We start from the raw sequence: 26703 nt of genomic DNA, 5'->3' as shown, positions 1-26703 counted from the left end.
CAACACAGTAAATGGACACAAATCTGTTATCGGAAATGGCAATATTCAAAACCCAGCGGGAGGACACTTCAGGACACTCTGTTGCTGACCTTAAAGTGGTCATTGTATAGCAAACAAACTTCAAAGGGAGATTCGAGAGAGAGAGAGTGCTATGTTGGAATTAATGAAAAGGTTCAATTCGATCACCAGAGACTTGAATCAGGATTTTTTGTTTTGTTTTTAATAAACACACTACATGAGTTAATTGGCTTGCCTAGGGCCAGGATGTTTGTATTATCTGCAGCCACTGTTTTGTGAATAGCTGCTGTTAATAATGGGATTGTCACTGTCTGTACTTTTTGCATTTAATCCCTATCTGACAGTACCGTTTACAGTTCCTTCCCCTCACCCCATATTTCTACCTGAAACTCTTGATAACGCCTCATGCATCTGAGGAAGTGAACTATAGTCCACAGAAACTTGTGCCAGAATAAAAGTGTTAGTATATAAGGTGCCACATCTTTTCTTGTTTTTGCTGCTATAGACTAGCACAGATACCCCTCTGGAACTTGGGTACTTGCAGGTGAGGCTTTTGGCGTGCAATCACAGTGCCCCACTCACGGAATTTTACAGGGAATCCAGATGACGGCATCTCTTGTTCTCCAACCACTTATTTTGTCTTTTTTCTTACCAGAAAAAAATACGTTAAGGAAAAGAGATGGCATTGCTGCACAATGCCTTTTGATGGCTAGCAATAGGAGCCCTGTGTCTGGAAGCACCCTTGTTCACACTGAGGAGTCAATTCGGATTAAACACCAGTCTACACTCCGCTATGTGATTATAAAAAAAAATTGTACAGAACGCTTTAAAAATAAAAATCAAATTTAATTCCACTCGGCTGCAATTCTGCTCGCATTCTAGGCAGCGGCGCTGGTGGCTCCTATTTCAGTGGGGCGGTAAATCCGCTCTGGGTTCCAGTCAGAACCACTCAGGACTCCGAAGGAGCTGTCCAAGGTGCTGCGCTCGTTCTGGAGACGGGGCTCAGGGCCCTGGACCGCTCCTTTAGAGTCCTGAGTGGTTCTGGCTGAAACCCAGAGCGGATGCACCGCCCCACTGGAATAGGAGCCACCGGCCGCCGCTGACGCCAGGGCGACCCGCCTTGTCCTGCGGCGGAGCTCAACGGGCGGCGCCCAGCCGCTCGCCGACGCCGCGCCTGCTCAGCGCGCGCATGCGCCCCACGGCTCCCCTCCCTCCGGCCCGGCGCCTTCGCGCGCCGTCCCGCGTTGTCCCCTCCGAGGCGCCGTCTCTTTCTCCGGCGTCCTCCGGAAGCGGAAGCGGCGAGCCGAGGAGGCCGCGCGTGAGAGGAAAGCGTGAGCGAAGATGGCGGCGCGCGGCCCCTCCGCGAAGCGTGGAGCCGGGTCCGGGGCTTCTCGGGGCTCTGAGCCGCAGGAGGAGCCGCCCCCGCCGCTCCAGGCCGTGCTGGTCGCCGACAGCTTCAACCGCCGCTTCTTCCCCGTTTCCAAGGACCGGCCCCGGGTGAGCGACGGGCAGGCGGAGGAGGGGCTCCGGGCAGCTGCCGCCGAAGGCCTCGGCCTCCCCCCGGTTCTCGGCCGGGGAGGCGGTCGGCCTTCGTGGGGCTGCAGCGCCTCTGTAAAACTGGCACCCCCCCGGCAAAGAAGGACTAGTTAGTTCTGGCCAGCATTTGCGATCCCCCCTCCCACCCCTCCTTCCCTCGCAGCCACTCCCTTGTGCTCCTCGCCTCCAGCTACGGTTGCCAGGATATGCTGCCACTAAGGGCGCAATCCTGTGCGTGGTTACTCAGAAAAAAGCCCTACAACTCTCAGCATTCCCCAGCCAGGTGGCTGGGGGGTGCTGGGAGTTGTAGGAGTTTTTTCTTTTTGTCTAACCATGCATAGGGTTGCACCCTAAAAAGGTAAAAGGTAAAGGTGTCCCCAACCAGTTGTGTCCGACTCTAGGGTGCGGTGCTCATCTCCATTTCTAAGCCGAAGAGCCAGCGCTGTCCGAAGACGCTTCCGTGGCCATGTGGCTGGCATGCCTGAACACCGAGGTGCACGGAACGCTGCTACCTTTCCCGCCGAGGCGGTACCTATTTATCTACTTGCAATTTCTTGCTTTCGAACTGCTAGGTTGGCAGGAGCTGGGACTGAAGATGGGAGCTCACTCTGTCACGCGGCACTCGGGTCTCGAACTGCTGACCTGCCGACCTTCCAGTCTGCAGTTCAGCGTCTTAACCACTAAGCCACCGTGGCCCTACCCTAAAAAGAGCAACTGGCAAAATATAGTCATCGTTACATTTATATCCCCCCTACCCCTCTTGCAAGGCAGCTTATGTGGTCCTCCTCTTCTCCATTTTGTTTTCATAGCAACCCTGTGAGGTAGGTTCAACCAAACAACCCTCTTGTGTCACTTAGGGGTGGGGAACATGTGGCCCTCCAGTTGTTGTTAGGCTGCAACGCCCATCTCGCCAAGCCAGCATAGCCAGTGGTGAGAGATGATGCAAGTTGCAATCCAGCAACATGGAGGGCCTCACATTCCCACCCCTGGTGTAACTCAAGCCTGTCTTTTCACCACTCTCCTTTAGGAACATAGGGAGCTGCCTTATACCAGGTCAGACTGTTGGTCCATCTAGCTCACTGTTATCCATTCTGACTGGCAGGGGCTCTCAAAGGTCGTGGGCAGGGTTCTTCCCCATCACTTGCTACCTGATCCTTTGAGCTGGAGATGGCAAGGGTTGCACCTGGGAACCCACTGAACTATGATTTCCCTGTGAAGTAGCAGTAAAAGGAACAACTGGCAGAATACTGCTTTGGTACAACTTGAGTGTTCCTTTGCTCCATTCCCCTTCCCCTCGAACTCTTGTTTCTCAGTCCATTGCCTAACGTGCCCCATGCATTCAGCCCTCCCACGCTTAGCTTCCTTATCTCCTGGAGCCTCTTCCCAGTCCTCAGCCTGCCCTGCAAAGATACTCTTCTAGTCACTAAGACCTGTTTGTGGTTTGAATCCCAACCAGACTGACAACTTGTGCTTTTCTCATGCAAGCTGGGTCACTGACATTCTCACAGCTTTGTGCCCGAAGCACTTGGAATATACATGAAAATTCCGCACGATCATATCAGCTCAACTGATCAGTGATAGGATTAATGATGTGTGCGAAACAATATAGTTTTTGGTGTTTTGTATCCTTTTTCATTCATCAGTGTAAGGAAAAGAATAGCCTTACTTCATTCACTCTTGCAGTCAGCAGTGGGCAAGTTGGGTCAGGCCCCTTCAACATCCATAACGTAAGTGTCCACATCCGTAACTTAAGTGTCCACCTTCTTGTGGATAGAGGGACTCTGCTTTTGATAACTGAGAGACATGAAAATGAACAGAAGGTATTTTTCTCATTGCTGCATTTTCATGGTGGGGAAGGTTTTATTTGTCCACTTAAATAGCAGATTCTTTTCATGTGGGTAGAAAAGGATGGCTGATTTGCTCAAAATCAGCTGAGTGTAGGGTTGCTAACATTTTTACTGGCTCTACCCCTATGCTTTTAAGATTGGCTTCGCATGCCGAAATCTAACAGGAAATTCAGGTTTCTTGCCCTAATTAATTTTTGCACATGTTGCAGCTGTTGAAGGGCTCTGGGATTTTGAGGAATGACTGTCAGTTGGAGTAGACCAGCCTTCTCCAACCTGGTGACCTCCAGATGTTTTACACTACAACCTGAATCATTCCTGGCCATTGGCAGAGGCTGATGGGAACTGAAATCCAAAGCATCTAGAGGACATGAGATTGGGGAAGACTGGAGTAGACAATAGTGGACTAGATGGACCAATGATCTGACTCCATATAGAGCAGCTTAATATGTTCAAGGCACAGGAACAGTGCTCATTTCTGTTTTGTTTTTTTGAGTGTACACCCTTATGTAAGCAGGACTCTGAAGCTGGTTCTCCTGAATCCATCCTCAGCATTCTGTCAGTCATAATCTGTGCCAAAGTTATCACAATTACTATCTTTTTCTTCAACTACAGCATTTAGAATGCCAGATAAAATGTCCCTATTTTGCCTGACCTGTAGAGTGCTAAAGAGATGAGGAAAGGATGTAAGGAAAGTTTAGATATGAATTGTTTTTGTTTTCTTGGGGACATTTTAGCCATCTACTTCCATCCTATCACATGGTTAGACTCCATGTAAATGATTCTGCTTAAAAGACTTGCAATGTCCATCTTCTGAAAGATGACTTGTAGCGTATCTTTAGATTTCATTCAGAACACTCTTCTCTAATCAGAGAGTTAGATTCTCTTTTCTGCTCCTTCATGTTCTGTTGCAGGACATACTGAACGTGGTGGTCTCTAGTCACTCCACATCAGAACCACAAACATTTGGTGCACATATTCATGCCAGTAACTGTGGAAAAATAAAAATATCTGAGAGGATCATAGAATAGTAGGGTTGGAAGGGGCCTACAAGGCCATCGAGTCTTGTAGGCCTTTGGGATAATTTCTGAGGCCTATAGAAATTCCATTGTTTTCATTTAAAGAGAGACAGATTAAGTCAGCCTTGTAAACATGCCTACAACATTACTAGTCTGCTGAGGGCTGGCAGAGGAAGTATGGAGAGCTCTGTTGCTCCTCCAGAAACCTGTTGCATTTCTGTGCTGGGCATAGAGGAAGGGGTTTTTTTCCTCTGGCAACCTGCTTAGTGAGCACTCTGTCCTCCTTCTGCCGGTTTGCTCACACACTCACCTGCATGGGATTCCTTATTGCCTGTGCCAGGTGAATGCAAGACTTGTTTAAATCCTCTTCCCTCAGCAGAATGATTAGTTTGTATCTTTTAAAGTGGGGAGAATAATGTTCACTGCAGTAGAAGGATTTCTCCTGAGTATAGTGGCTAGAGTGATGGACTGGGAGTTGGGAGATCCAAGTTCTAGTCCCCACTCAGCCATGGAAGCTCACTGGGTGACTTTGGGCCAGTCACAGACTCTCAGCCCAACCTACCTCACAGGGTTGTTGTTGTGAGGATAAAATGGGGAGGAGGAGGAGGATGATAATGTAAGCCACCTTGGGTTCCTTGCAAGAAGAAAAATTGCAGGATATAAATGCAATAAAATAAAATAAAAACTTAAGCATTTTTAGATCTTGCCTGTTTGTTGGTGGAGATAGTTGTTTCTCTGGGATAGTAATTTCTATGATCCTTGAACAGCATGCTTTCCTTTGAAATTAATGGTCAGTATGGAAGATGTTTCACCCATTGATCTTGTTTTTTTGTAAGTGGGGGAAATATGCCGATATTAGGAGTACTTATATTCTGCCTCATTGCTGGTAAACAGGCTTTTCTGGATAGTCTTCTGTAGTGAGTTGCTTACTGGCACAGAGTTAATTGCTGGTGCGATTTCTCGTTTTCTAGCTGGCAAAAAAATCTCATTAAGAACACACATCCATTATTACCATGTGAAAATAGTAGCTGGGCTCAGTCAGAGATTGGGAGAGGCTTTACACAAGAGAGAGAATCAGCCACCTCTTAAGCAGTTCTCCTGGTTTATTTGAGAATTCACCACAAGGAAAGTCTTCACAGTGTTTGGAACTAAGGTCTGATACACTGGGGCCGTTATTTAACCCACAGTGAAGCTGCAGCGTATGTGGGGCATGTGCGGCCACCATTTTGAATATGCAAACCCTGTTTGGGAGTTGTTGTGTCTTGCGAACCTGGTGAGTGTGCGTTATGCAAGCGTTGTACAACCTTTGCATAACCCATGGTCTTTTTTAGGGTTATGTGAGGGTTGTTTAAACCGCACATAACCCATGCTTACCAGGTTCACATGACATGACAATCCTTGAGCGGAGGCTGCATAAGTAACTTGGTGCCCACAGGCGCTATGGCTCATCATGGGTCCAAACCCAGCTAATCTATCAGGAAAGGGCATTTTTCCATGTGGGTAAACATTACAAGGAACTGTAGCCAGCTTGAGAGTTCTAAGCAGCATATATTTGTATTGCAACACTTGTTCTTGAATGAGCACTTTACATTTTTAGCATGTACAATAATGTACATTGTTATGTACATTACAATGCACATAATACCCAATAATGGGCGAATGCTTAGGAAGTAACACCTGAAGAGACCCTGGGACTCACTCCAACAAGATACTTTCCATGAGAGTTGCCATGTATCACTGGCAGGAATTCATTGGATTAGAGTCAAGTTGCTGTCAGGATTTTGTGGGAATAGCTGGGAAGGGAACTGAACTTGATTTTTTGCAGGGGTTGATGGACATGATGGCATTGTTCTTCAGGAACTCTCCTAGATGAACTTATAGGATCTGGGTTGGAAAGAACAGAATGGTGCCAGTTCTGAGAAGGCCCAGTTCCTAATACTCTTGGAGTTTGAGGGAGAATGTATGGGAGCATACATTTCTTCAAGTTACTGCGTCCAGGCCTTTAAGAGTTTTTGAGGTGACAATCAGCATTTTTAATTGTTCCCAGAAGCTACCTGGAAACTGCAGTTAATTGAAAATGGTGTTATGTTAAGAAGGCACACTTCCCAAAGGCATAACTAGCTTCATGTAGGATGCATAAATCAGACACTTAACGTGGAGGTAGTAGTGTACATTTCAGATGTGCAAATACTCTTGTGTCTTGAAACTTTAATGTGGGAGATTCCTGCAGGACCCACAATGATTCTACAGTGAAGAAAAAAAACTACAGATCCAGGCTGAGGTTGATAACAAAGCAATCTGTACTGGTAGGCATTCTGGATGCTGTTTAACTTATTGATGTAGGAGTTGCTATTGTTGTGTCGGCCTGGGAGCAGCGTGTATCTGTGTGTGTGAGAAAGGACAGATGGCTGGTCAGTGTGGCAAGAGAGCATTTCTACTGCCTGAAATTTGAGACTGTGGTGGCCTGGGTGGATGTCACCAGATGTCAAGAGCCCCCCCCCCCCCCGCCCCCCTGGTACAGCAAGAAGAGAAGGGGAAATACAAAGGTTATAGCAGCAGGAGTATATTATTATATTGTCTTACTTCCTATGCTTCCTATAAATGAGAAGCTGAGCTTACATTTAAATGAAATTAGCAGCAGAGGTTTCTGGCAAAGGTTTCATTGGTTCACTTGTTTTTTATTGTATTTATTCCATTAATTTATCGCCCATCTGGCTGGTCACCCAGCTACTCTGGGCAATGTACAATAATAAAAAACAATTTAAAACAATAAAATTCTACATTTAAAAACATCATATTTCTAAAAATACCCTAACCACCCCAAATGCCTGCCTGAACAACCACATTTTTAATGCATGGCGGAAGCTCATTAAAGAGTGGGCATGACGGAGTTCCTTAGGGAGGGAGTTCCACAGAGTGGGGACCACCACAGAGAAGGCCCTCTCCCTCGTCCTCACCAGTCTAGCTGTCCTGGCTGATGGGACAGAGAGCAGGCCATGCGAGGCTGATCTTGTTAAGCAGCCTGTCTGGTGTTGCTGGAGGCGCTCCTTGAGATAGGCTGGGCTGGAACCATATAGGGTTTTAAAGGTCAAAACCAACACCTTGAATTTGGCCCAGAAAACAACTGGTAACCAGTGCAACTCCTTCAGCACTGGAGTGATGTGATCTTGCCGGTGGCTGCCTTTAATCAGGCGAGCCGCCGCGTTCTGTACCAGCTGCAGCTTCCGAACCATCTTCAAGGGTAACCCCACGTAGAGCGCATTACAGTAGTCTAAACGAGAGGAGACCAGGGCATGTACTACCGATGGGAGCAGATGGTCGGGAAGGTAGGGGCGCAGCCACCGTATCAGATGGAGTTGGAAAAGTGCTGTCCGGCTCACAGCTGACACCTGAGCCTCTGTGGACAGCTGGGAGTCCAAAATGACCCCCAAGCTGCGGACCTGGTCTTTCAAGGGTAGCTGTACCTCATTCAACACCAGGTCAACATCCCCTAGCCTCCTCTTGTCTCCCTCCAAAAGTACCTCGGTCTTGTCAGGGTTCAGCTTCAGCTTATTCCTCCCCATCCAGTCACTGACCATCTCCAGACATTTGGACAGGGATTCTACGGCCAACCTTGGTGAAGATTTGAACGAGTGGTAGAGCTGCGTGTCATCCGCATACTGATGACACCGCACCCCAAACCTCCTGAAGTAGCCCCTGGTGGCTTCATATAGATATTAAATAGCATCGGGGATGGAACCTTGTGGCACCCCACAAGTGAGTGGCCACGGGTCTGAAACCTCCTCTCCCAGTGCTACCCTCTGGTACCTGCCGGAGAGGAAGGACCAGAACCACCGTAATATGGTGTCGCCAATGCCCAACCCCTCCAGGAGGATACTGTGGTCAACGGTATCAAAAGCCGCGGAGAGGTCGAGGAGAACAAGGAAGGAGCATTCGCCCCTATCCAGAGCCCTCCTCACATCATCCTCCAAGGCGACCAAGGCCGTTTCTGTCCCATGCCCAGGCCTGAAGCCCCACTGAAATGGATCTAGATAATTGGCTTTTTTCAAGTGTGCCTTCAACTGCATCGCCACCACCCACTCTATCACCTTGCCCCAAAATGTCTAGACATTATGGAATGGAGCCATTAAGCAGGGAATGTGTGGGATTGTTAATTGGTTTATATACATTAGGGAGCAATCCCCAGACAGCATCTGTGGGACATAGGATTGTTCAGTTTCCTGGCTCTGAGCTTGGAGCCAGGAAACCGCGCTCCCCACTCCCTCCCCTGCTGCCTCATAGCCAGAATGGACAGAACCGTGCTGGCTACATCTCCATGCTCGCAAAATGGAGCACAGAGGTGGGGGAAAGGAGGCATTCCGAGGGGTGGGGAGAGGAGGAAACTGGGGCAGCAGCCATACAAGACATCCTGTTGCCACCCCAGCCCCCTTCCCTCCTTCTCCCTGAAGCCTCTGCTAGATAGGAGAAATTGCCCATCTAGCTAAAATGCAGAGCAGGCGGGGCAAGGTGCCTCCTGCTCTGCACTGAATACTCTTAAGCCTCTGAGTACCCAGGGTGGATCTGATATGATTGCTCCCTAAGTGATTCAGATGGGTTGTACAGTGAGGAAAAGTAAACTGCAAATCCAGACTCTGGTCAGTTTTTTAAAAAACTGTTTGGTATCAGCAAGTGTTTTGGATGCTGTTTGCTCTTTAACTTGCTGATGTAGGGGCTGCTGCTGTCATGTGTGTCTGGGTGGGGGAATTTATGCCTTTCCATGACGGGAGAGTGGAACGGGGCAAAACTGCCACATAAAACTGCATTGCTTTCCTACATTGAAATGGTTAGTTTGGCAAGAGAGCATTTTTGCTACCTGAAATTTGAGGTTGTGGCAGCCTGGGAGAGTGCATTTAGTGTTGCCTGATGATGCCCTTGGCAACTGATTAATGTTCAGGGCAGGCATAATCATGCTATATATATCTGAATTGGCTAAGGACAAAACAAGTGTTGTTCCTGAATTTATCATGAGCAGCTTAATCTTAAGATTCTGATCAGGAAATTACAAGGTGGGGCATACTGACTGCTACATCAGTGAAACGTTCCAGAACAAGACACTAGAAGATGACATAGCAGGCTTTTGTGCCAGCCCATATGTTTACTGTCAGGGTATTAACATGTTTTGTTGTAGAGACAGATTAAACAAAACTAAAGCATGCATAACTTTAGTTGGGAGTACTTTCTTTACAATGCAATTTACATTTTCCCTTGGGAGGAGGTCCCATTGAGTTAAATTGGTCTTACTTCCAAGTAAGTGTGCAAAGGATTGAGGCTGTAATCCTGTTTAATTGATAGAGTCATCAGTTAAACCAGCCTTCCCTGATCTGATGCCTCTCAGATGTGTTGAACTGCAACTCCCATTATGCCCAGGTAGCATGGCCATATCTCTGCAACATCTTTATTAGGCCAACCCAGAGGTCACAAAATAGTGTGCAAGATAACCAGTTGAGACTCTTGGAGCTTTCTCTGCCTCTGGATATAACTGATATTTGACTAAACTTCCAAAACAAAAAACTTGAATTTAGATGTGGTGTTAAAGAAGAGCATAGATGTCCAGGGCTGTTTAAGTAACATGAATTTTATAACCCTGGGGCAGGTTGATGATTGGGTTGTTAATTTCAGGGTCAAACTATATGTTACGTTGAATACTTGATTACTTTCAACGCATCTAGGTCTTTTTAAATAGCAGCCATGAGGGACCTGATTAGGATTGGGGTTGCAGAGAGGAGAGATTAACCTGTTCTCCTCATGCTGTAGTCTGGATGAATATCATCCCTTTAAAGCTGCTATTTGCCATGAGAGGGAATAGCACCAATAGCAAGCGGAGGGGGGTGGGATTTTAAAGATTCCATTGTGGGAAGAAAGGGTAGGGGTTTAAGCCACCCCTTGCTATGGCTTGATCCTAACCACACACCCCTCCCTGCAGCATAGTGGGTATTTTTTATTTAAAAAATGACAAAAAGGCACATTGCATGCCATCACAACAGGCCATCACACATTTAATATGATGTGTAGTTTGACCCAATTCTGGTCTTTTTGTTGATCAGATGTGTTGGCTGTTTGTGCCATACTACTAGCAGAATTGTAAAATGGCATGTATTTTTGGCTGACTTTTCTTTGCTTCCCTAGGCTCTGATTCCTCTGGCAAATGTGGCTATGATAGACTATACCTTGGAATTCCTAACTGCATCTGGGGTAGAGGAAACTTTCGTCTTCTGCTGTTGGAAGTCAGCAGAGATCAAGGAGCATTTACAGTAAGAGCAGACACCGTTTCTGATTTACCCAAGCAAGGAGCATCTTCCCTTCATCTGTCAGTCCTTCTGAGCTTTCTCTGATGGTGGCCACTCTCGCTGATGATGAACGTGTAGTTTTGTAGGTCAGAGGTGATCAGCCCCCAGAACGTCGTGCTTCAAGTGACATAGGCAGGAGGGGTTTGTGGCATGCATGAGAGGGACCTGGAGGGTCCCCTGGGCCTGGATGGGCCACAACCAGATCTGCTACAAGACCACTTTGTGCTTCTTTCCGTTTTTGTAGAACCGTAACATTTTAAAGTCAGAAGAAACCTTAGGGGTCATCTAGTCTTAACTCCCTGCTGAGTGCACAAACCTCGTGGCTAGAGCATCCCTGACAGCTGGTTGTGGCACCCAGAACTGTATACAGTACTCCAGGTGTGGCCTGGCCAGCACAGAATTCCAGCTGCATGAACTTGCTGTGCTGGCGTGGGGCCTGCATTTGTGACTGCACTATTGTGAGGAAACTGAGGCAGAGAGAGAGATGTGGCAGGAGGGAGAAGGGAGCATTGTTAGCAGAGTAAAAAAATGATTTGAGACCTTATCCCAAAGTCTACAGTAAACATTCCTTATATCCATTGGGGTGGGTGAATATACAAATGGTTTCTAAAAAGCAAATGATCCTGTGCAAACTCTATTTCCGTGAGGCCTACCCAGGAGTGGTTCCTGGCAGATGCTTCCTTTTACAAGACAACATTATTACTTTCCATAACATAACTCGGTATTCAAATAGCTATGAACTCACTCCAAATTACAGTGCTATAAAGAATAACTAATCTGGGCTAAGCAACCTTGTGTATGTGTCTTTATATGCTGTTCATTAGATAAATGTAGTGATTTGGGTTTATAATGCTGATTCTTTGTGCTGAAGGCTCAGGATGACAAACATCCATTTAGTACTACATACAGGTCTGCATTTCTTAAAGGGTTCACTGGGTGGGGGAATAGACTCTCTAAATTTTAGATTCTAAAGGGACTTGAAATGGAGGTGCGGGAGAGAAAGAGAAATAGCTTTACAAATAAATTCAAAGTAATAACTCGCCCACACATAGAGAACCCTTATAGCTTAATCTTCATATTTTCACTTGTAAGTCCTGCTTCCTGTCAAGTAACTGTGCATAGAAATGCAGCCTTAGTTCCTCTTGACATGGGAAGGAAGCAGCATAAGAGGCAACTCTGAGCTGTCCAGGATTGGTTGTGGGTTGGTGTCTTTCCCTGCCTCACTTTTCTATTTTGCACTCTCAGGGCAGTTGGGTATTCATGGCTGTTGAGGTGGTCAGTCTGTGTACAAGTGATGAAAAGAGGAGGCGGGGGAGCAGTGCAGTAAATTGGGATGATAAGAATGGCATTGACTCCTGTACTTACCTTGGGTGACTTGCCAAAAGGTCTGGGCACCGCTGCTTTATGTTGCAACTACATGGAAGTGTATAAAAGGATAGGTGCTACTTTCAGTTGGCCTTGGGAGCATGTTTGATGTGTGTCACAGTTTATCTTACAAACTAATGTTGTATGTATAAAGATGAATTTTTCTTCTCTCCAGAGAAAGGTTTAGATAGCAGCAAGATCATGGAATGGGCATGGCTGTGTTGTTGCCATAGGTTGTAAATGTTAGTACGTTATGCAGACTGTTTATCTTGACTTTTCTTTTTCATAAGCATGGCTCTTCTCCTTGTGGGTGTGTAGAAAGAGCTGAAAAATATGTCCAGATGATGTTGGTTGAACTCTAGTTCTCATCAGCCCCAGCCATCCTGGCCAACCATGGGGGATGATGGGGGTAGTAGTTCATTAGCATCTGGAGAGCCACAGATTCCCCTCACCTAGAGTAGGAGATTTGAGTGACTGCCTTTACACGGGAGGAGAGACTACTAGTTTCTCTCTTGCTGCCATTGCAGGCCAAATTTGCTGTACTTTTCCATGAGAATGAAATCTTTCTATCTCTATTATGAAGAGAATTCAAATTCTGCAGAGTGTACAAAGCATGCATTATAATTGTTGCAAATAGATGAAATCTATGTAACTTTCTGAAGTTGCAGGATTTTGTGAGCATAGAATTTGAAACTTTGAAGTGTGGAATTTTAGAACCACGGCTCACGCTGGACACAGTGTAAACGTGTTCACTGTACAGAAATTGAACTCCTTGGTTCTTGTACAGGATCGTGGTAGGAGGCACAACAGGCCCATCGTAAGAGTGCTGCAGGGGGATTTATTTTGTGGGGAGAAGTTCTAATCAGTTGATGGAATCGCCTCTGAAATACTAACAGTAACTTTCAAAATGGTTGCAGGTTGTTTCCTCAACAGCTATGAAATCTTGTCTTTAAGAAATGATTCTGCCCAAGCTGCTGGATTCCATATTCCATACTTACTCCCTGCATGACCGTGGCTGTGCTAATACTTCAACCCCCCTGATTTGTAATGTAGTTGTTTTTTTTTTACTCATGTCATAAAAACAGCAAGGAGGAATTCTATTGCCCACGTTATGCAGATGTTCCCATTTATTCCTTTCTGTGTTCTCTGCCAGGAAATCAAAGTGGTTGCGTCCAACCTCTCCAAACACAGTGCGTTTTGTGACATCAGACCTCTACCGCTCACTTGGTGATGTACTGAGGGATGTTGATGCCAAGTCGCTTGTTCGTTCTGACTTCATCCTTGTCTCTGGAGATGTGGTGTCCAATATTAACATTTCCACAGCTTTACAGGAACACAGGTGGGTATCCAGAATGAAGATGTAATAACCTTGCTTGTGGAGATTGCCTGTGCCTGGGACCTCCTGAGAGAGATCACTTAAAAGATAACCCTTCCTCCCCCCTCCTGTACAGGGTACGGCGTAAGCTGGAGAAGAATGTGTCTGTGATGACAATGATTTTCAAAGAGTCCGAGCCAGGTCATCGAGCCAGGTGTCAAGAGGACGACATTATCCTTGCCATGGACAGTGCTACAAAACGAGTGTTGCACTACCAGAGAACTCAAGGGCTGAAGCGCTTCCGGTTTCCCATGGTGTGTTAAAAAGGGAGCAAGTAGCAAGTCAGTTCTCCCAAGAATCCATGGTTAGGGAAGGTGTGATGTTCCCCTGAAGACCCAGGGCTAGACTAGGAGCTGGTCTTGAAATACTAGATCAGTCTTGGACTTGCTACTGGCCTTGGGCAATTCATTGTATTTTTGGCTTAGATTGCCAGCTGTAGAATGGGCACAATACCAGCTGATAGTTGAATAACAAAATGTTTTTGTGCTCCTGTTTTTATAGATGCAATGTTTTGATTGTACACTAGATTATCACTTTTATTTTTATAAGTTGAATTGGTGTTAACTTTTCCAAAACGTGGAGGTGTATTTGACTTTGACAGAAGGGATGATTAGGAATATTTCAGTCGGCTGTGGGAAGGCAGGTACAGGAGGCTGTAGGAAAGGATCCCAATAAAGCTTCGAAAAATAGCAAGCTTGAGTATTGCTTCCCTAATTTTTTGGGGAGCTTTATGTTTTACATGCAAGGGCTGAGAGAAAATGTGCAGGTGTCATGGATTGTGCATCTTCTTCACAAGCTTCTTTGGCAACATGGAGTCGGGGGGAGAGTTGAACATCTTCCCCTGTGGCAAAATGCAAGTTGCTGTTTCCCAAGTAGGAGTGTATACCCTTTGCTGGAGAGACGCCCAAGTGTCACCTTGGAAGTGCGGAAAGAGGACTGTTGATCTAGGTGTGTGATTCTTGCTTTGGATTTCAGAGAGATCCGATTCAAATCCTAGATAAGCTCACACAACTGGGGAAGAGATGGCAGTTCTCATCTTTAGTGGGACCCCGTAGTCCAGTGCTTGCTTTGCATAAAGTCCCAGTTACAGTCAATGACATTTCCATTTAAAGAATGTTAGGTAGTAACAAGGCTGGAAAAGATAGCTGTGCCTGAAACCGTGGAGAGCTGTTATCAGTCAGAGCAGACAGGAGTGGGCTAGATGGCTCAGCTAGATGGACCAGTGCTATTGCACTCATGTTCTGCTTGTGAGTTTCCCATAGGCATCTGGTTGGGAACAGAATGCTGGGCTAGATAGGCTGTTCGTCTGATCCAGCAGGGCTCTTTTTATGCTCTTATGCTCTCTTTAGGTATGGGGCAGCTTCATATGTTCATAAAGAGGATATACATGTTGCTTCTGTATCCTCATTGAGAACCCATTGAGATGCTAATGATTTAAAATCTCATTTCACAGATGGGGAACTGAAATTGAGTTTCCCAACCCATAGCCCAGTTCTCTGCCAGTGGGGTCACAGGGGAATGCTCCACAGCTTTCTCGACTCCCTGTGTGGTTTTGTGGCCTTTCATAAACAGAAAGGCATTGCTTTTGAAAAATTATTTGCAATATAAACCTCCTCATTAGAAAGAAAGAAGAAAAACAAGTCACAATGATGACTATAACACATAAACAGAAAGGCATTGATAGATATATTAAATCTGAAAACCTATTGGGATTTACATAGTTATGATTCTGGCTTGTTTTGTAATCTGTGTGTATGTGTGTGTTTTATAGAGAGGACAGTCTGATTTCCTGTGCTTTCCTTTCTATATGTTGTTTGTGTACGCACTAACTGCTGCTGCAGTTATTCCTGTGTGGCCTGGGTGTTAGGATAGGTTCATGTGATCCTCTACTGGTCCTCTCCAGTCCTTTCTCATGCCAGATTCTTGGTATGAATGCCTAGGGAGAAATTTGGGTATCCAGTGCTATGTGAGAGGCTCACAAGGTCTTCTCCATGTCCTTCTTTTTCTAGAGTTTGTTCCAGAGCAATATTGAAGAAGTGCAAGTACGGCATGATTTGTTGGACTGTCACATTAGCATCTGCTCCACCCAGGTAAGTTCTACAAAATGCAGCGGGTGTCACAGGCAGGCCGTGTCTGACTGCCTGGGGAAGAGAATCTGTGCCTCAGTCTTCCTTAAAGTTGCTTTATGTTTGAGTGGCATTACAGCTGAATGTGGTAGCTTGACTTCCAGGCTGTAGGCTAAGGCTGTCTGATATCTGCTGCTAGGAAAATAGTTTGTGTAAAAGGATGTTTAGCTTCTCCTCAGCTGAGGGGAATGGGAGCTTCATTCTACAGTGAAAAAAGTGGCAAAGGATATGCTGTTGGTACATGTTGCTCCTGTGATAATTGCAGTTAGAGCCCTAGAAATGGTAATGCATTCATCTGTCATGAACTTTCACTTGTTTTAAAATCCCCTGGTGAGATTTTGTATGTCATAAAGTTTGATAGCTAAGCCTGCAAAGGCTCTCGCTTCGGAAGCTTGTTACCAAGAGAGGCTCTCCTTAACCCAACAGATTTCTAAAAATAGAGCAAACCCATCTTGTTTGATGGATGTGTAGATGAATGATAGAATAATGTATTTTCTTTGGTCCCACCTCTCCAAATACTAGGTTTACTGGTAAAACTGATGGATTTTTATACAAATCCACAGTATTTTTAAACATTATTTTAGCAGTTTTTATCTGGTGGTAGTTGCTTTGGGCGATTACATAAAGGAGGAAAAGCAGGATATACAGTTACGGAAAGGGTGGGGAACCATTTTTTCTGCCAAGGGCCACATTCGCTCAGGAGTAGTGTTTCAGCAGGCAGAACTGGTGGCGTGTGGGGCTCACGGTCTTCTTATCTCTTATATGCATATCCACTCTCTCACACTTACCCGGGAGTGGGGAAGGCACTTCTTCAGGATGCTTGAACTGGTGGCTCCTAATGGAGCATGTTTCCCTTGTCCCGTTGAAGTGGCAGCTTCCAACGGAAGAAGGATTGAGGGAAGCATAGGAGACAGCCAGGAACTGACATGAGCAGGCAAGAATGCAAGAGACAGAGGCAGATGGGCATGCTCATGAACTTGGAAGCCACCATGGCGTGCAGCAACTAGAATGTCATTCTGAACAACGTTATGCTGCTCCCAGCACTGCGCATATCTTTCAGATCATTAATATGTGTGTGCTGAGAAGAATTTAATTTCTTTCTTCCTACAGGCTAGCAGAATCTTACTGAATTATGCAGAATTTATGTAATTAGCAAATGACTCCCCCCCCCCCTTCTCTGGTTCCATAATTTGGACAAGTTCAACTTGCAAAGCTTTGCAGGGTGAAGTGAGATTCTCCTGGAGTTTCTGGGTTGTGACCATCCCAGAAGTATGATCTCTTTTTTTGATGTTTGGTCACTAAGTGCTGAGCTCCCCACAAAATGTTGTAGGGCCTTGCACTAAGGCTGTGGGTTTCAACACCCAGTGAGGGTGTGTGTATTTTTTTATAAAGGGGAAGGAGATTATCTTTGAGATGGGACAGGCGGCAGACAGGCTGTAAACTTTTAAGTTCCTTGGTGTATGCATTAAATCTCTCTCGCATTATACATAATTACAAAGTGTATCGGTGTTCTAGAAAGTCAGTGTTCCTGCCTTATCTCATCCGAAAGCTCTCTTAAGATAATTATTTGGAGCTCTGACTTTCTCTTGTAGCTAGTTTGTCCTCATGTTTCTTCTCCTCTTCTTGCAGGTGGCTGAGCTGTTCACAGATAACTTTGACTATCAAACTCGGGATGACTTTGTGCGTGGCCTTTTGGTGAACGAAGAGGTAAGCGTATGGTGGGAGTCTGCAGTGAGAGGCTCAACCGCCAACATGGCTGTGTGATGGTGATATCCGGGACTGATGAAAGGGGTGGGTTGGAGGTAGGAGGAAGTTCTTGGATGTGTTGCTAGGGCTTTATGTGTTCTGTGCAAAAATAACCTGCATTCTTCGGTTAGAGTACATTATGTACATTCAGACTTGCATGCATGTGGTTTGCATAGTTGATTATCTCTAAAGATGCAGATTTTCAGCAACTTTGGAATAATTTGGCAAGGACTAGGAGAAAGGAAGTAAGAAGGTTTTGGAAATCAGTTGCTTGCCAGAGAATAGTGTCCAGGAAGTGAAGAGAGTGGGATGGGGGAGAGTTGCATTCTGTCTGCAGTGGTCACTCTGCCCAGCCTTCTTTCTGCTGCAGAGATTTCACCAGACATGATCCATGTAGTTTCAGAGATTTTATCTGAGGTCACAAGTACTGTCAGGACTGAATGTACTCCATGCTCAAAAGAACATTAATCTGCATCCAAGTAATCCAGATTCTCCACTGCAAAAAGCTGAATTCTGTAACCTGTGTATGACTATGGAAGAGGGGCTGTAGCTCGGTGGGAGATCACCTGTTTTACATGCAGAAGGTACCAGTTCAGTCCCCAGCAACTCCACGTAGAGCTTGGAAAGGGTTTTTTCCTGAAAAGAAGCTGCAACACAATGTAAACAATACTGAACTAGATGGACCAATAGTCTAACTTGGTATGGCAGCTTTTTATGTTCATAATTGACCAAATTTGCATAATTTCTTACATTCTGTGTACGACATTGTGCAGTTTCCAGTATTTTTTCTGGTCAGGGGATAGGTAGGGCTTTAATCCTCACCTCAAGCAGCCTTTAAACTTGGGTGTGTGTGTTGTATATGTGTTTAAGGATGAAGTTCCAGGATGCTGATTTTTCATATCATGTTCTACCATTTGGGATGTGTGCCCATCCTGTGTGAGGTTGCAATACACTTAGATCTGCATGTAGTAAACCTGTTCATGCAAATTGCATGGTGGGGGGTATACATGTGTTGTTTTATGCCCAGCTTGCAGAGTGGGCTAAATATTGATTGACAACCTAACCTGTGATAAAACAAGAAAGAGACTTAAATAAAGGTAACAAATTTATTCTGGCTTAAGTTCTCATGGACCTACAGTCCACTTCATCAGATGCATGAAATGTTATCAAGAGCTCCTGGTACATATTGCACCAGTACAGTACATATTGTGGGGAGGATTGCATACAGATAGACAAGAAGGAAATGAAATGCAGACAGTGTGGCTTCATACAATACGATGGCATATGGACATCACAGCTGTGTGCAACTAATATCTTGGAGGACAGAAATATCATGAGACCGCTTAAACCCTCAAGAATACAGTCTGACTCAGATTCCAGTTTAGTTGTGGGAGCAGGTAGAACTAACATCTGCGTTCACTGGGAAACAGTTTAGTTGGGGGAGCAGGTAGAACTAACATCTGCGTTCACTGGGAAACAGGGGGCAAGGCCTGTTTTGTGAGACTGGCTTTCGGAATACTATCTCTCTGTTCTCCAGGTCCTGGGCAACCAGATCCACATGCATGTGACATCAGAAGAGTATGGTGCCCCTGTATCCAACTTGCTGATGTACGAATCGGTGTCCTCCGATGTCCTGCAACGCTGGGTCTATCCAATGACTCCGGAGATGAACTTCACTAATGACAGGAAGCAAAGTTGCTCTCATTCTCGGCACAATATCTACCGGGGGGCGGAGGTGAGCCTGGGCCATGACAGTCTACTGGAAGAGAATGTCCTCATCGGACAGGGAACGTCCGTTGGCCGAAAATGCTTTATAACCAACAGTGTCATTGGCCTCAACTGCAAGATAGGTGAGTTCTGTAGACAAGGAGGGCTGGACTGAAGAGTGATCAATGGCTACTAGTCCTGATGGCTATGTGCTACCACCAGTACCAGAGGCAGTGAGCCTATGTACACCAGTTGCTGGGGAGCATGGGTGGGAGGGTGCTCTTGCACTTGTGTCCTGCTTGTGGGTTCCTGGTCAACAGCTGGTTGGCCCCTGTGTGAACGGAATGCTGGACTAGATGGACCCGTGATCTGATCCAGCACGGTTCTTCTTATGTTCTTAGGATCCACCATTTATTGGGTGAACTTTGATAGAAGGAACTGTAAATAACCATCTAGTGGCAAAGCGGGGGCAAAGTGAAGTCAGAAGCCAGGGAGGGGAGAAATAAGGGCAGAACAATTCATTCCTGTTGCCAAGATTTGGTGCGGCTAGTGATTCGCTGTAGTGAACACAGGCAGGACACAAACCACGGATGAGGACGGTTTGGGGTGATCTATGTTGGTTTAGGCTCAAGCTACATATGATATTGGCTAAACTTGGGTCTGCCTCAAGTGAGGGGTGGGCTCCTGATTTTTAAAGCACAGGAGTGCATCGGTGAAATGGGGCGGGTTTAACTTGTCCTGTGTCTGGGACTTCCTCACAGCCTCTTTCCTGGTGCCGCTTTCCCCCAGGTGGGCTCTGATACCACAAGTGACCCCATCTGGGAGACAAATGCCAGGAGAAAAGGCTGTGGGGAGGTAAGCTGTGGGTAGACTTCATTTTTTCTTACCAGTGCATCTCTTTGCTCTAAAAATTGGATCACCATCAGGTGGACACATTTGCTTTATACACGATTGGTGCACATCCCAGTTTAAATAAACAGTTCTTCTACCCTTGTGTCATTTGAGCTTCTGATCAATGGTAGAAAAGTTCCACTGTCCCTTGTTCCGATTGGTTCTTCAGATGTTGTTCCATATTGGTATGTTAAGCTTGATTCTGCTTTTGGTTTGGATTATTTGTGCGTGTGTGTCTTCACTTTTATGAGTTTACTCTGCATAAAAGGTTGCTGGTACCCCAAACTGTACAAAAACCTAATGTATCATTCTTCACTTCAGAATACAGGGGTGTATGCGGGGTGTGGCGGCTCCCTGACACCAAAATTTCTGTGCATCTGGAAAGTTAACACATTAGAGGGGAAACTAAGCTCAAGGTTTTCTCTTTTAAGTACTAGGTTCTGGCACTTGGGGAACTTTCAGTGTGTGTGCAAGAGAGATTGTTCTTTTTTTGTATCGTTGCTTGTAACCTGAAAAATGTTGTAAGTAAGTAAATAAGAGTACCAGCTTCCCAATGCTGCTGCTAGCTAAGCACAGAGCTGTACCGGCATGTGAAATATTGTTCAGAACATGGAAGGTGACGCAGAGTTTACAGTCTACAACAGCTGCACAAGAGAAGGACAGTGTGTAGTAGGGGTGCGAAATAGGAGAGTCATGGCAGCAGAGAGGTCAATAAGGGGAGGGCTGAGATGGTTTGGACCATATGCGCCGTTGTGCCCCTCAGGCTTTTGGACTAAACACCAATGGGGTTAGTGGCAGGCAGCGCTGAGTGTATCCGCTATCTTTAGTCATTGTGCGTGTACATAGCATAAGATGACACTTCTCTCCGTGTGCTCTTCTTGGTATTTGGCAGGCGATGAGGTGACTCTGGACAGGGCCTTCCTATGGAATGGTGTCTGTGTAGGAGATCATGTGAAAATCCAGCAGTCGATCGTTTGCGATGAGGCTGAGGTGAAGAAAGGGGTGGCGTTGAATCCTCACTGCGTTCTCACTTCCCAGGTGAGTTTGAGGAGCTGCTGCTCTGCCACTGGTTTATTTTTTGTGTGACAGTTCAGCGGATAGCATGTTGGGCCTCTTTCTCCAGGACACCTCTGCTCAAATCCAACATCAGCTCTAGATTTGCTTGTGAAAGCTTTGGTCTAGTCACTAACCCAACTTTGGTTCCACATCTGAAAAACAGGGATTATGGTGACCTGCCCCACAGGGGTCCTTGTGGCATCAAGATTGCAAAGCATTTTGCATATTAGAAAGCAGCATATAAGTGAATTATAGGTGTCAGTTCTGCCGCATGGCAAGAATCAGAGTTGCTGGTAGCTTGGCTACTTAGTGGACTCCTCTTGGCCCTTCTGCAGGGATATGGATTCAGTATTTGGAACATCCACCCACATGAATGCTCTGGAATTCTGGGATTGGAATTTGCAAATGTTTTTATGTCCCGGAGGACCCTGAGCCCCAGATGTTCCTGACACAAATGCAAACATTGCCTCATTTCTAGGTGGTGGTGGGCCCTGACATCGTCCTTCCGGAAGGCACTGTAATCTCCCTGCATCCCACAGATGAGGAAGAAGATGATGATGACGAGTTCAGCGATGATTCTGGTGTGAACAAAGAGGAGAGCAAAGTGAAGCTAAAAGGTGGGCGAGCCCTTCTCTCTGGGTTGGCTGCATAGCGAGGGGACTTCCCTTCTATAATCCTCTGCCTTGTGTTTACTTTGTCTTGTTTCTGGAGCTTGCTTTCTGTTGAGAAGTAGAAAATGCAGCACTCTTTGTAATGCATTAAACCACTAGTGAAAATACCCATCCGTACCGGAGCAGTGGGGAGGAGACAGATGATGGCTGGGAGCATGTGGGCTCCCTCCTTTGCAGTGTGGTGATAGAGTGGATAGAGTACTGAACTGATACTGGGTTCACATCCCAGCTCAGTCATGTTCTTCAGTTTCTGCCCTTGCACCTTTAAAGTGCAAAGGGTGGCTTACGTTTTGGAGTCAGTGTCCCATTTGATACGTGGTGGCAGCTTTTTCTTCTTCTGCAACCTGGAATTAAAATTTGTATCCTCTTTCAGTAAGGTGTAGCTGTTTAGCTTGGTTCTGCTGGGAAATGGAGATTCTTGGTTGGGGGCAGGAATGTGCTTCTGGGAGAAGAAAATGTAGACATACTGAGCCATTTTTCACTGCTTGAGGGCGAATAGGTTTTACAACAGGGATGGGAGACCTGGAACCAGATGTGGCCGTAAAGCTCTTTATTGCAGCCTTTGAGTTCTTAGAATGGCTTGTATCATTTTTATTGGAGCATCTTCTATCTGAAGAAAAGTTAAAGTGTCTGGCGGTGGTTTGGTTAGAAAAAAAGACAACTAAGGGGAACATAATAGAATTCTGTGAAATTATGATTGGTGTGGAGAAAATGGGTAGAGAATTTATTTTAGTGTCTTCTAAAAAAAGGGACTCCATAACCTTTCATGATGGCTAATGAAACATCCATGTTCAGAGGCACTAGGCCATTAAATATCGTGTGGCCAGTGGCTGAAAAGTGGGGGTGGGCTGTTGCCTTCGTTCCACAGTTGTCAGTTCTGGGAGGCACCATTTTTGATGGAAAGGCAGGATATAAATTTAATAAATAAGGGCACAGTGCTATGCATGTTTAGACAGGAAAAAAAGGCCTACAATTCCCAGCATCCCTCTAGCCAGCCATGCTGGGTGGGGCATGCTGGAAATTGTAGAACTTTTTTCTGTCTATACATGCATAGGACTGTGCCTTAAATAAATCTGATTGGTCCCTGTGAGAATCAAGATGCTGGATCAGGTGGACCTTTGGCTTCATCCAGGAGTGCTCTTCTTAGTTTGAATGTATATTTAACAGAAACCGAAGGTCACAAACAGTGGAGATCCAGTGTGCACGCACCTAGACTCAGATTCCTAACATAGATCAACAAATAGCAAATATATATAATGCAATCAATACCATACCCTACATACAACATCTGTAAATCCATTCTAAAACTCCCTGATGAACTTCAATCCCAGATAGTACTCTCAGTGTTGAGAAGTCCAGGCTGCATCTACTATGAGTTCTTTATTTTACCTTGAGTGCCAAACTGATTCTTAAAAAGTTTGTCCCTCTGGCACAGATATATAAATAGCTTGATTGTTTTTAAAAGGATCAATTTAAAAGGAAAGTCCCATTGATAACCATGTCTTTTTGAGTGTTTTTGTGTAAAACATGCGTAAACTGCTTTAACTGCCTACTCTTACGGAGGATTTCAATTAAAAAAAATATGTTAGTGCTCACCGTGGAAGATAAAAATGTGAGAAATTGTACAGGGTCATTTTTAATATTCAGTAGGTTGCTATCCCTGTTCTACAGACCGTCCAGTGCGTGGATCACATCTTCCTGCAGATCATATTGTCTGCCTCCTTCTCTGAAAGCCTGTTCTTGAAGTGGTTGAAATCCAGCCAACATTACCTCTTTTTTCTAGGTTACAGTATTGCTGAGGTCGGCTCAGAGGGCAGAGGTTACCTCTGGAAAGCAGAGGATGCGAATGACATGGACCAAGAGGAGCAAAGACAGAGTCTTTGGGGTAAGGAAGACCGGAGCTCAGACAGATGGGTTTGCGCAGGCGCCTGTTGGCAGAATCCTCTCTTCACCAGCATTTCCTCCGTGCATTTCCCCTTGGAATGAATGGGAGTTGTTTGCAAGAATGCAGATGGGGAAGGAGTTCTTCTTTGTAGCCGTGCATACTGTTGCCTTGGCCCTGTGTTAAGGCCACTTCAGTATAGCACCACTTGGTGCACTGGGATGATATGGGCAGGCAGACGCCCGGAATGCGCACCTACATGGGAGGCCAGGCTGGTGCCCTCCACAGGCAGGATCATGCCTACCCAAAAAACAACTTGCTTTTCTATAACATGGTGTGATGTCCAGGATCAAATGAGAGCACCCTGTTAAGTGTGCTCCCTGGAAGGTTGAAGAAGGGCATATTAAAGAGCCGTTCTTGAGTGGCTCCCTAGCTTCGTGAGAGCAACAGCAGTGGAATGTGGTGGTGGATATCATTCTCTGGATCAGCCTTCCTCAATCCAGTGCTTTCCATTTGTTTTGGATGTCAGTTCCCATCAGCCCCAGGCAGCATTGCCAGTGGTCAGGAATGTTGGGAGTTTTGGTCTGAAACATCTGGAGGGCACCACGTTGAGGAAGGTTGTTTTAGGTTATAGCATCAAGAGGCTAAAGGGGAATTTGAACTTGGGAAGGGATGCATGGCTAAAATGAAAATGGGTGAACTTTGGTGTCCAGAAGCTGTCTTTTTCCATCTTCACTAGGCCCCACTTTAAATGCAGAAGAAGAGAGCGAGACAGAAAGTGATATGAGTCTGGGGTCTGAGCAGCCAGACAGTCGGTCAGCTTCCCCTCAGCTGGATGACATCAAAGGTAAAAACGTTTTTGCTTCGCGTGTAGGATGCTACCTCTGCAGGCATGTGCCTCCTTGCACTGTGCTTAGAAACCAATTTGTTGAATGAAGCAATCCCAGTTTGGCCCCTAGACTCTCCAAATTTGAGAACTGATGCCAACTGCTGTTGCTGGCTCTTAGTGTGTACTGCCCTTCTCCTTGTCTGAGCTAATGATCTGCTCTTACTTTGATTACAGTTTTCCAGAATGAGGTGCTGGGTACTTTGCAGAGGGGTGAAGAGGAAAACATATCCTGTGACAACCTGGTTCTGGAGATCAACTCTCTCAAGTAAGGCAACTTTTGTCAAGGCTTTTTGAGCTCAGCAAGTGGTGATGGTGAGGGTTATGGGTGGGATTCCAAATCCCGCAATCCAGAGGCAGGCAAGTGCACAGTCCTTGCACATAGCTGCATGTATGCTGCCCACTGCTACATGCATCAAGGACTATGGATTAATATTTTTAAAGAAGGATATAAAGTAAAATTGGGCCACTGATCCAGCACTTGGATTGCGTGGTTTTAGTCCTCTTGCATCCCAGACTCTCCTCTAAAACGAGCCAGCCAGGGAAGGAGGCAGGAGGGGTAGGAGCTGGACAGCCATCTGTCAGGGATGCTCTGACTTGGACTCCTGCACTGAGCAGGGGGTTGGACTCAGTGGTCTTATAGGCCCCTTCCAACCCCACTATTCTATGATTCTATGAGCGTCTGTGGTCAGACGCTCCTGTACTTTCCGTGCATCTCTGCTGCTTCCATGGTAAGCAGGGTTGTTTGGGTGGCTGCGATGCTAAATCTCTGGGAGAAAAGTGGCAGTAAGTCTGTCTGCCACAGGGTAGGATCCTCTCCTGCTCTGGAACTTTATATCCTTTCCCCATGTACTCCCAAAGGGGATGGGCTGCCTCATAGTTTGAGAACCGCAGCAAGGGATCCTGCAAACACTTTGTTCTTTTCTTACATACAGCCGTAATAGTCAGAGCAAGTGTTTTGTTAAACCATAATAAGTAAATCATGACATTCGGAACTGAGGGGACTCAGAATCCTTCAGTAAACATTTATGCTCATGAGTCTATATTCTAGGCAAATTGTATTCATTTCGCTAACTGCCCCCGTCTTGAACGAGGGATGTCAGAGAATTCCGCCACGGATCTCAGGGAGGCTGAATGCCAGCGCATTTGGCCCCCCGAAATCGGTGGTGGAACAGTCTGCCCCCCCCGGGACGGGACTTACCTTGGGCAGATCTTTCTGGCGCCGGCGGCAGTTCGGCGGCGGCAGCCGTGGCGGCCGGTCTTACGACCAGCTGCCGCCGCCGCCATTTCCAGTTAAAAAAACAAACAAACAAAAAAACGTGATAGGCTACGTAAAGATTTACGTAGCCTATCACGGCTAGATTTTAAAAAAAAAAACCGTGATAGGCTACGTAAATGTTAACGTAGCCTATCACGGCTGATTTAAAAGAACAACAACAACAACGCACGTATGCAAATGGCGGCGCCCATGGGCGCCGCCATTTGCGTTCCTTATTTTGGCACGTCTTAGTCTACATAAACATTTACATAGACTAAGACAGCAAAAATAAGGGGAACGCAAATAGCGTACTAAGATGGCGAAAATAAGGGGAACGCAGATAGCGTACACATGCATTTTTCTTTTCTTTTAAATCAGCCGTGATAGGCTACGTAAACATTTACATAGCCTATCACAGCTGATTTAAAAGAAAAAACAAACGAACGCGCGTACGCAAATGGTGGCGCCCATGGGCGCCACCATTTGCATTCCTTATTTTGGCACGTCTTAGTCTACGTAAACATTTACGTAGACTAAGACGGCGAAAATAAGGGGAACGCAAATAGCGTACACGCTACGCTATTTGCGTTCCCCTTATTTTCGCCGTCTTCTACGTAAATGTTTACGTAGACTAAGACGTGCCAAAATAAGGAACGCAAATGGCGGCGCCCATGGGCGCCGCCATTTGCGTACGCGCATTTTTTTTTCTTTGAAATCAGCCGTGATAGGCTACGTAAACATTTACGTAGCGTATCACGGCTGACTGCAGGGACGCAAATGTAGCCGCCGCCATTTGCGTCCCTGCTAGCCAGCGGCTGGATGTCCGGCTGCTGGCGGAGCCGGCCGGCGGCTCCTCAGAATCCCTGTGGAGCGGAGCCAGCCGGCCAGGATTCGGGGGGGAGGGACGGAGCGCCCCCCCCGGCCAGAATTTTGGGGGGAGGGACGGAGCGCCTCCCCCCCACCATGAATGTCACCCTTCGAAAAGGTAAGTGACTTT

At 46.1% G+C, this 26703-nt stretch overlaps 1 protein-coding gene across 3 annotated transcripts in view; it reads left to right on the top strand.

Annotated features, from left to right (window-relative positions):
• The first annotated feature begins 1281 nt into the window (after nucleotides 1-1281).
• The window catches only part of EIF2B5 (eukaryotic translation initiation factor 2B subunit epsilon), a 54816-nt gene continuing 29394 nt past the window's right edge, over nucleotides 1282-26703 (top strand). For 2 of the 3 annotated variants that reach the window (XR_014789638.1, XM_084847680.1), the window contains exons 1-12: nucleotides 1282-1515; nucleotides 10583-10707; nucleotides 13262-13447; nucleotides 13560-13737; nucleotides 15493-15573; nucleotides 17239-17316; nucleotides 18893-19205; nucleotides 20846-20991; nucleotides 21488-21626; nucleotides 23464-23565; nucleotides 24302-24409; nucleotides 24626-24716. Coding sequence is in view for 2 of the 3 variants with exons in the window: in XM_084847680.1 (XP_084703806.1) it covers nucleotides 1360-1515; nucleotides 10583-10707; nucleotides 13262-13447; nucleotides 13560-13737; nucleotides 15493-15573; nucleotides 17239-17316; nucleotides 18893-19205; nucleotides 20846-20991; nucleotides 21488-21626; nucleotides 23464-23565; nucleotides 24302-24409; nucleotides 24626-24716 (1703 nt within the window). In the remaining variant the exon portion in view is untranslated. Of the gene's footprint in view, nucleotides 1516-1955; nucleotides 2048-10582; nucleotides 10708-13261; nucleotides 13448-13559; nucleotides 13738-15492; nucleotides 15574-17238; nucleotides 17317-18892; nucleotides 19206-20845; nucleotides 20992-21487; nucleotides 21627-23463; nucleotides 23566-24301; nucleotides 24410-24625; nucleotides 24717-26703 lie in introns of all 3 variants that reach the window. The other variant, XM_084847681.1, reaches the window with a different exon arrangement.

Source organism: Heloderma suspectum, chromosome 3, assembly GCF_057233095.1.
Source record: "Heloderma suspectum isolate Gila_16-S chromosome 3, 16-S_ref, whole genome shotgun sequence".
Taxonomy (NCBI): Eukaryota; Metazoa; Chordata; class Lepidosauria; order Squamata; family Helodermatidae; genus Heloderma; species Heloderma suspectum.
The sequence above is the reverse complement of the archived record's forward strand: the minus strand, read 5'-3'. Positions and strand labels throughout refer to the sequence as shown.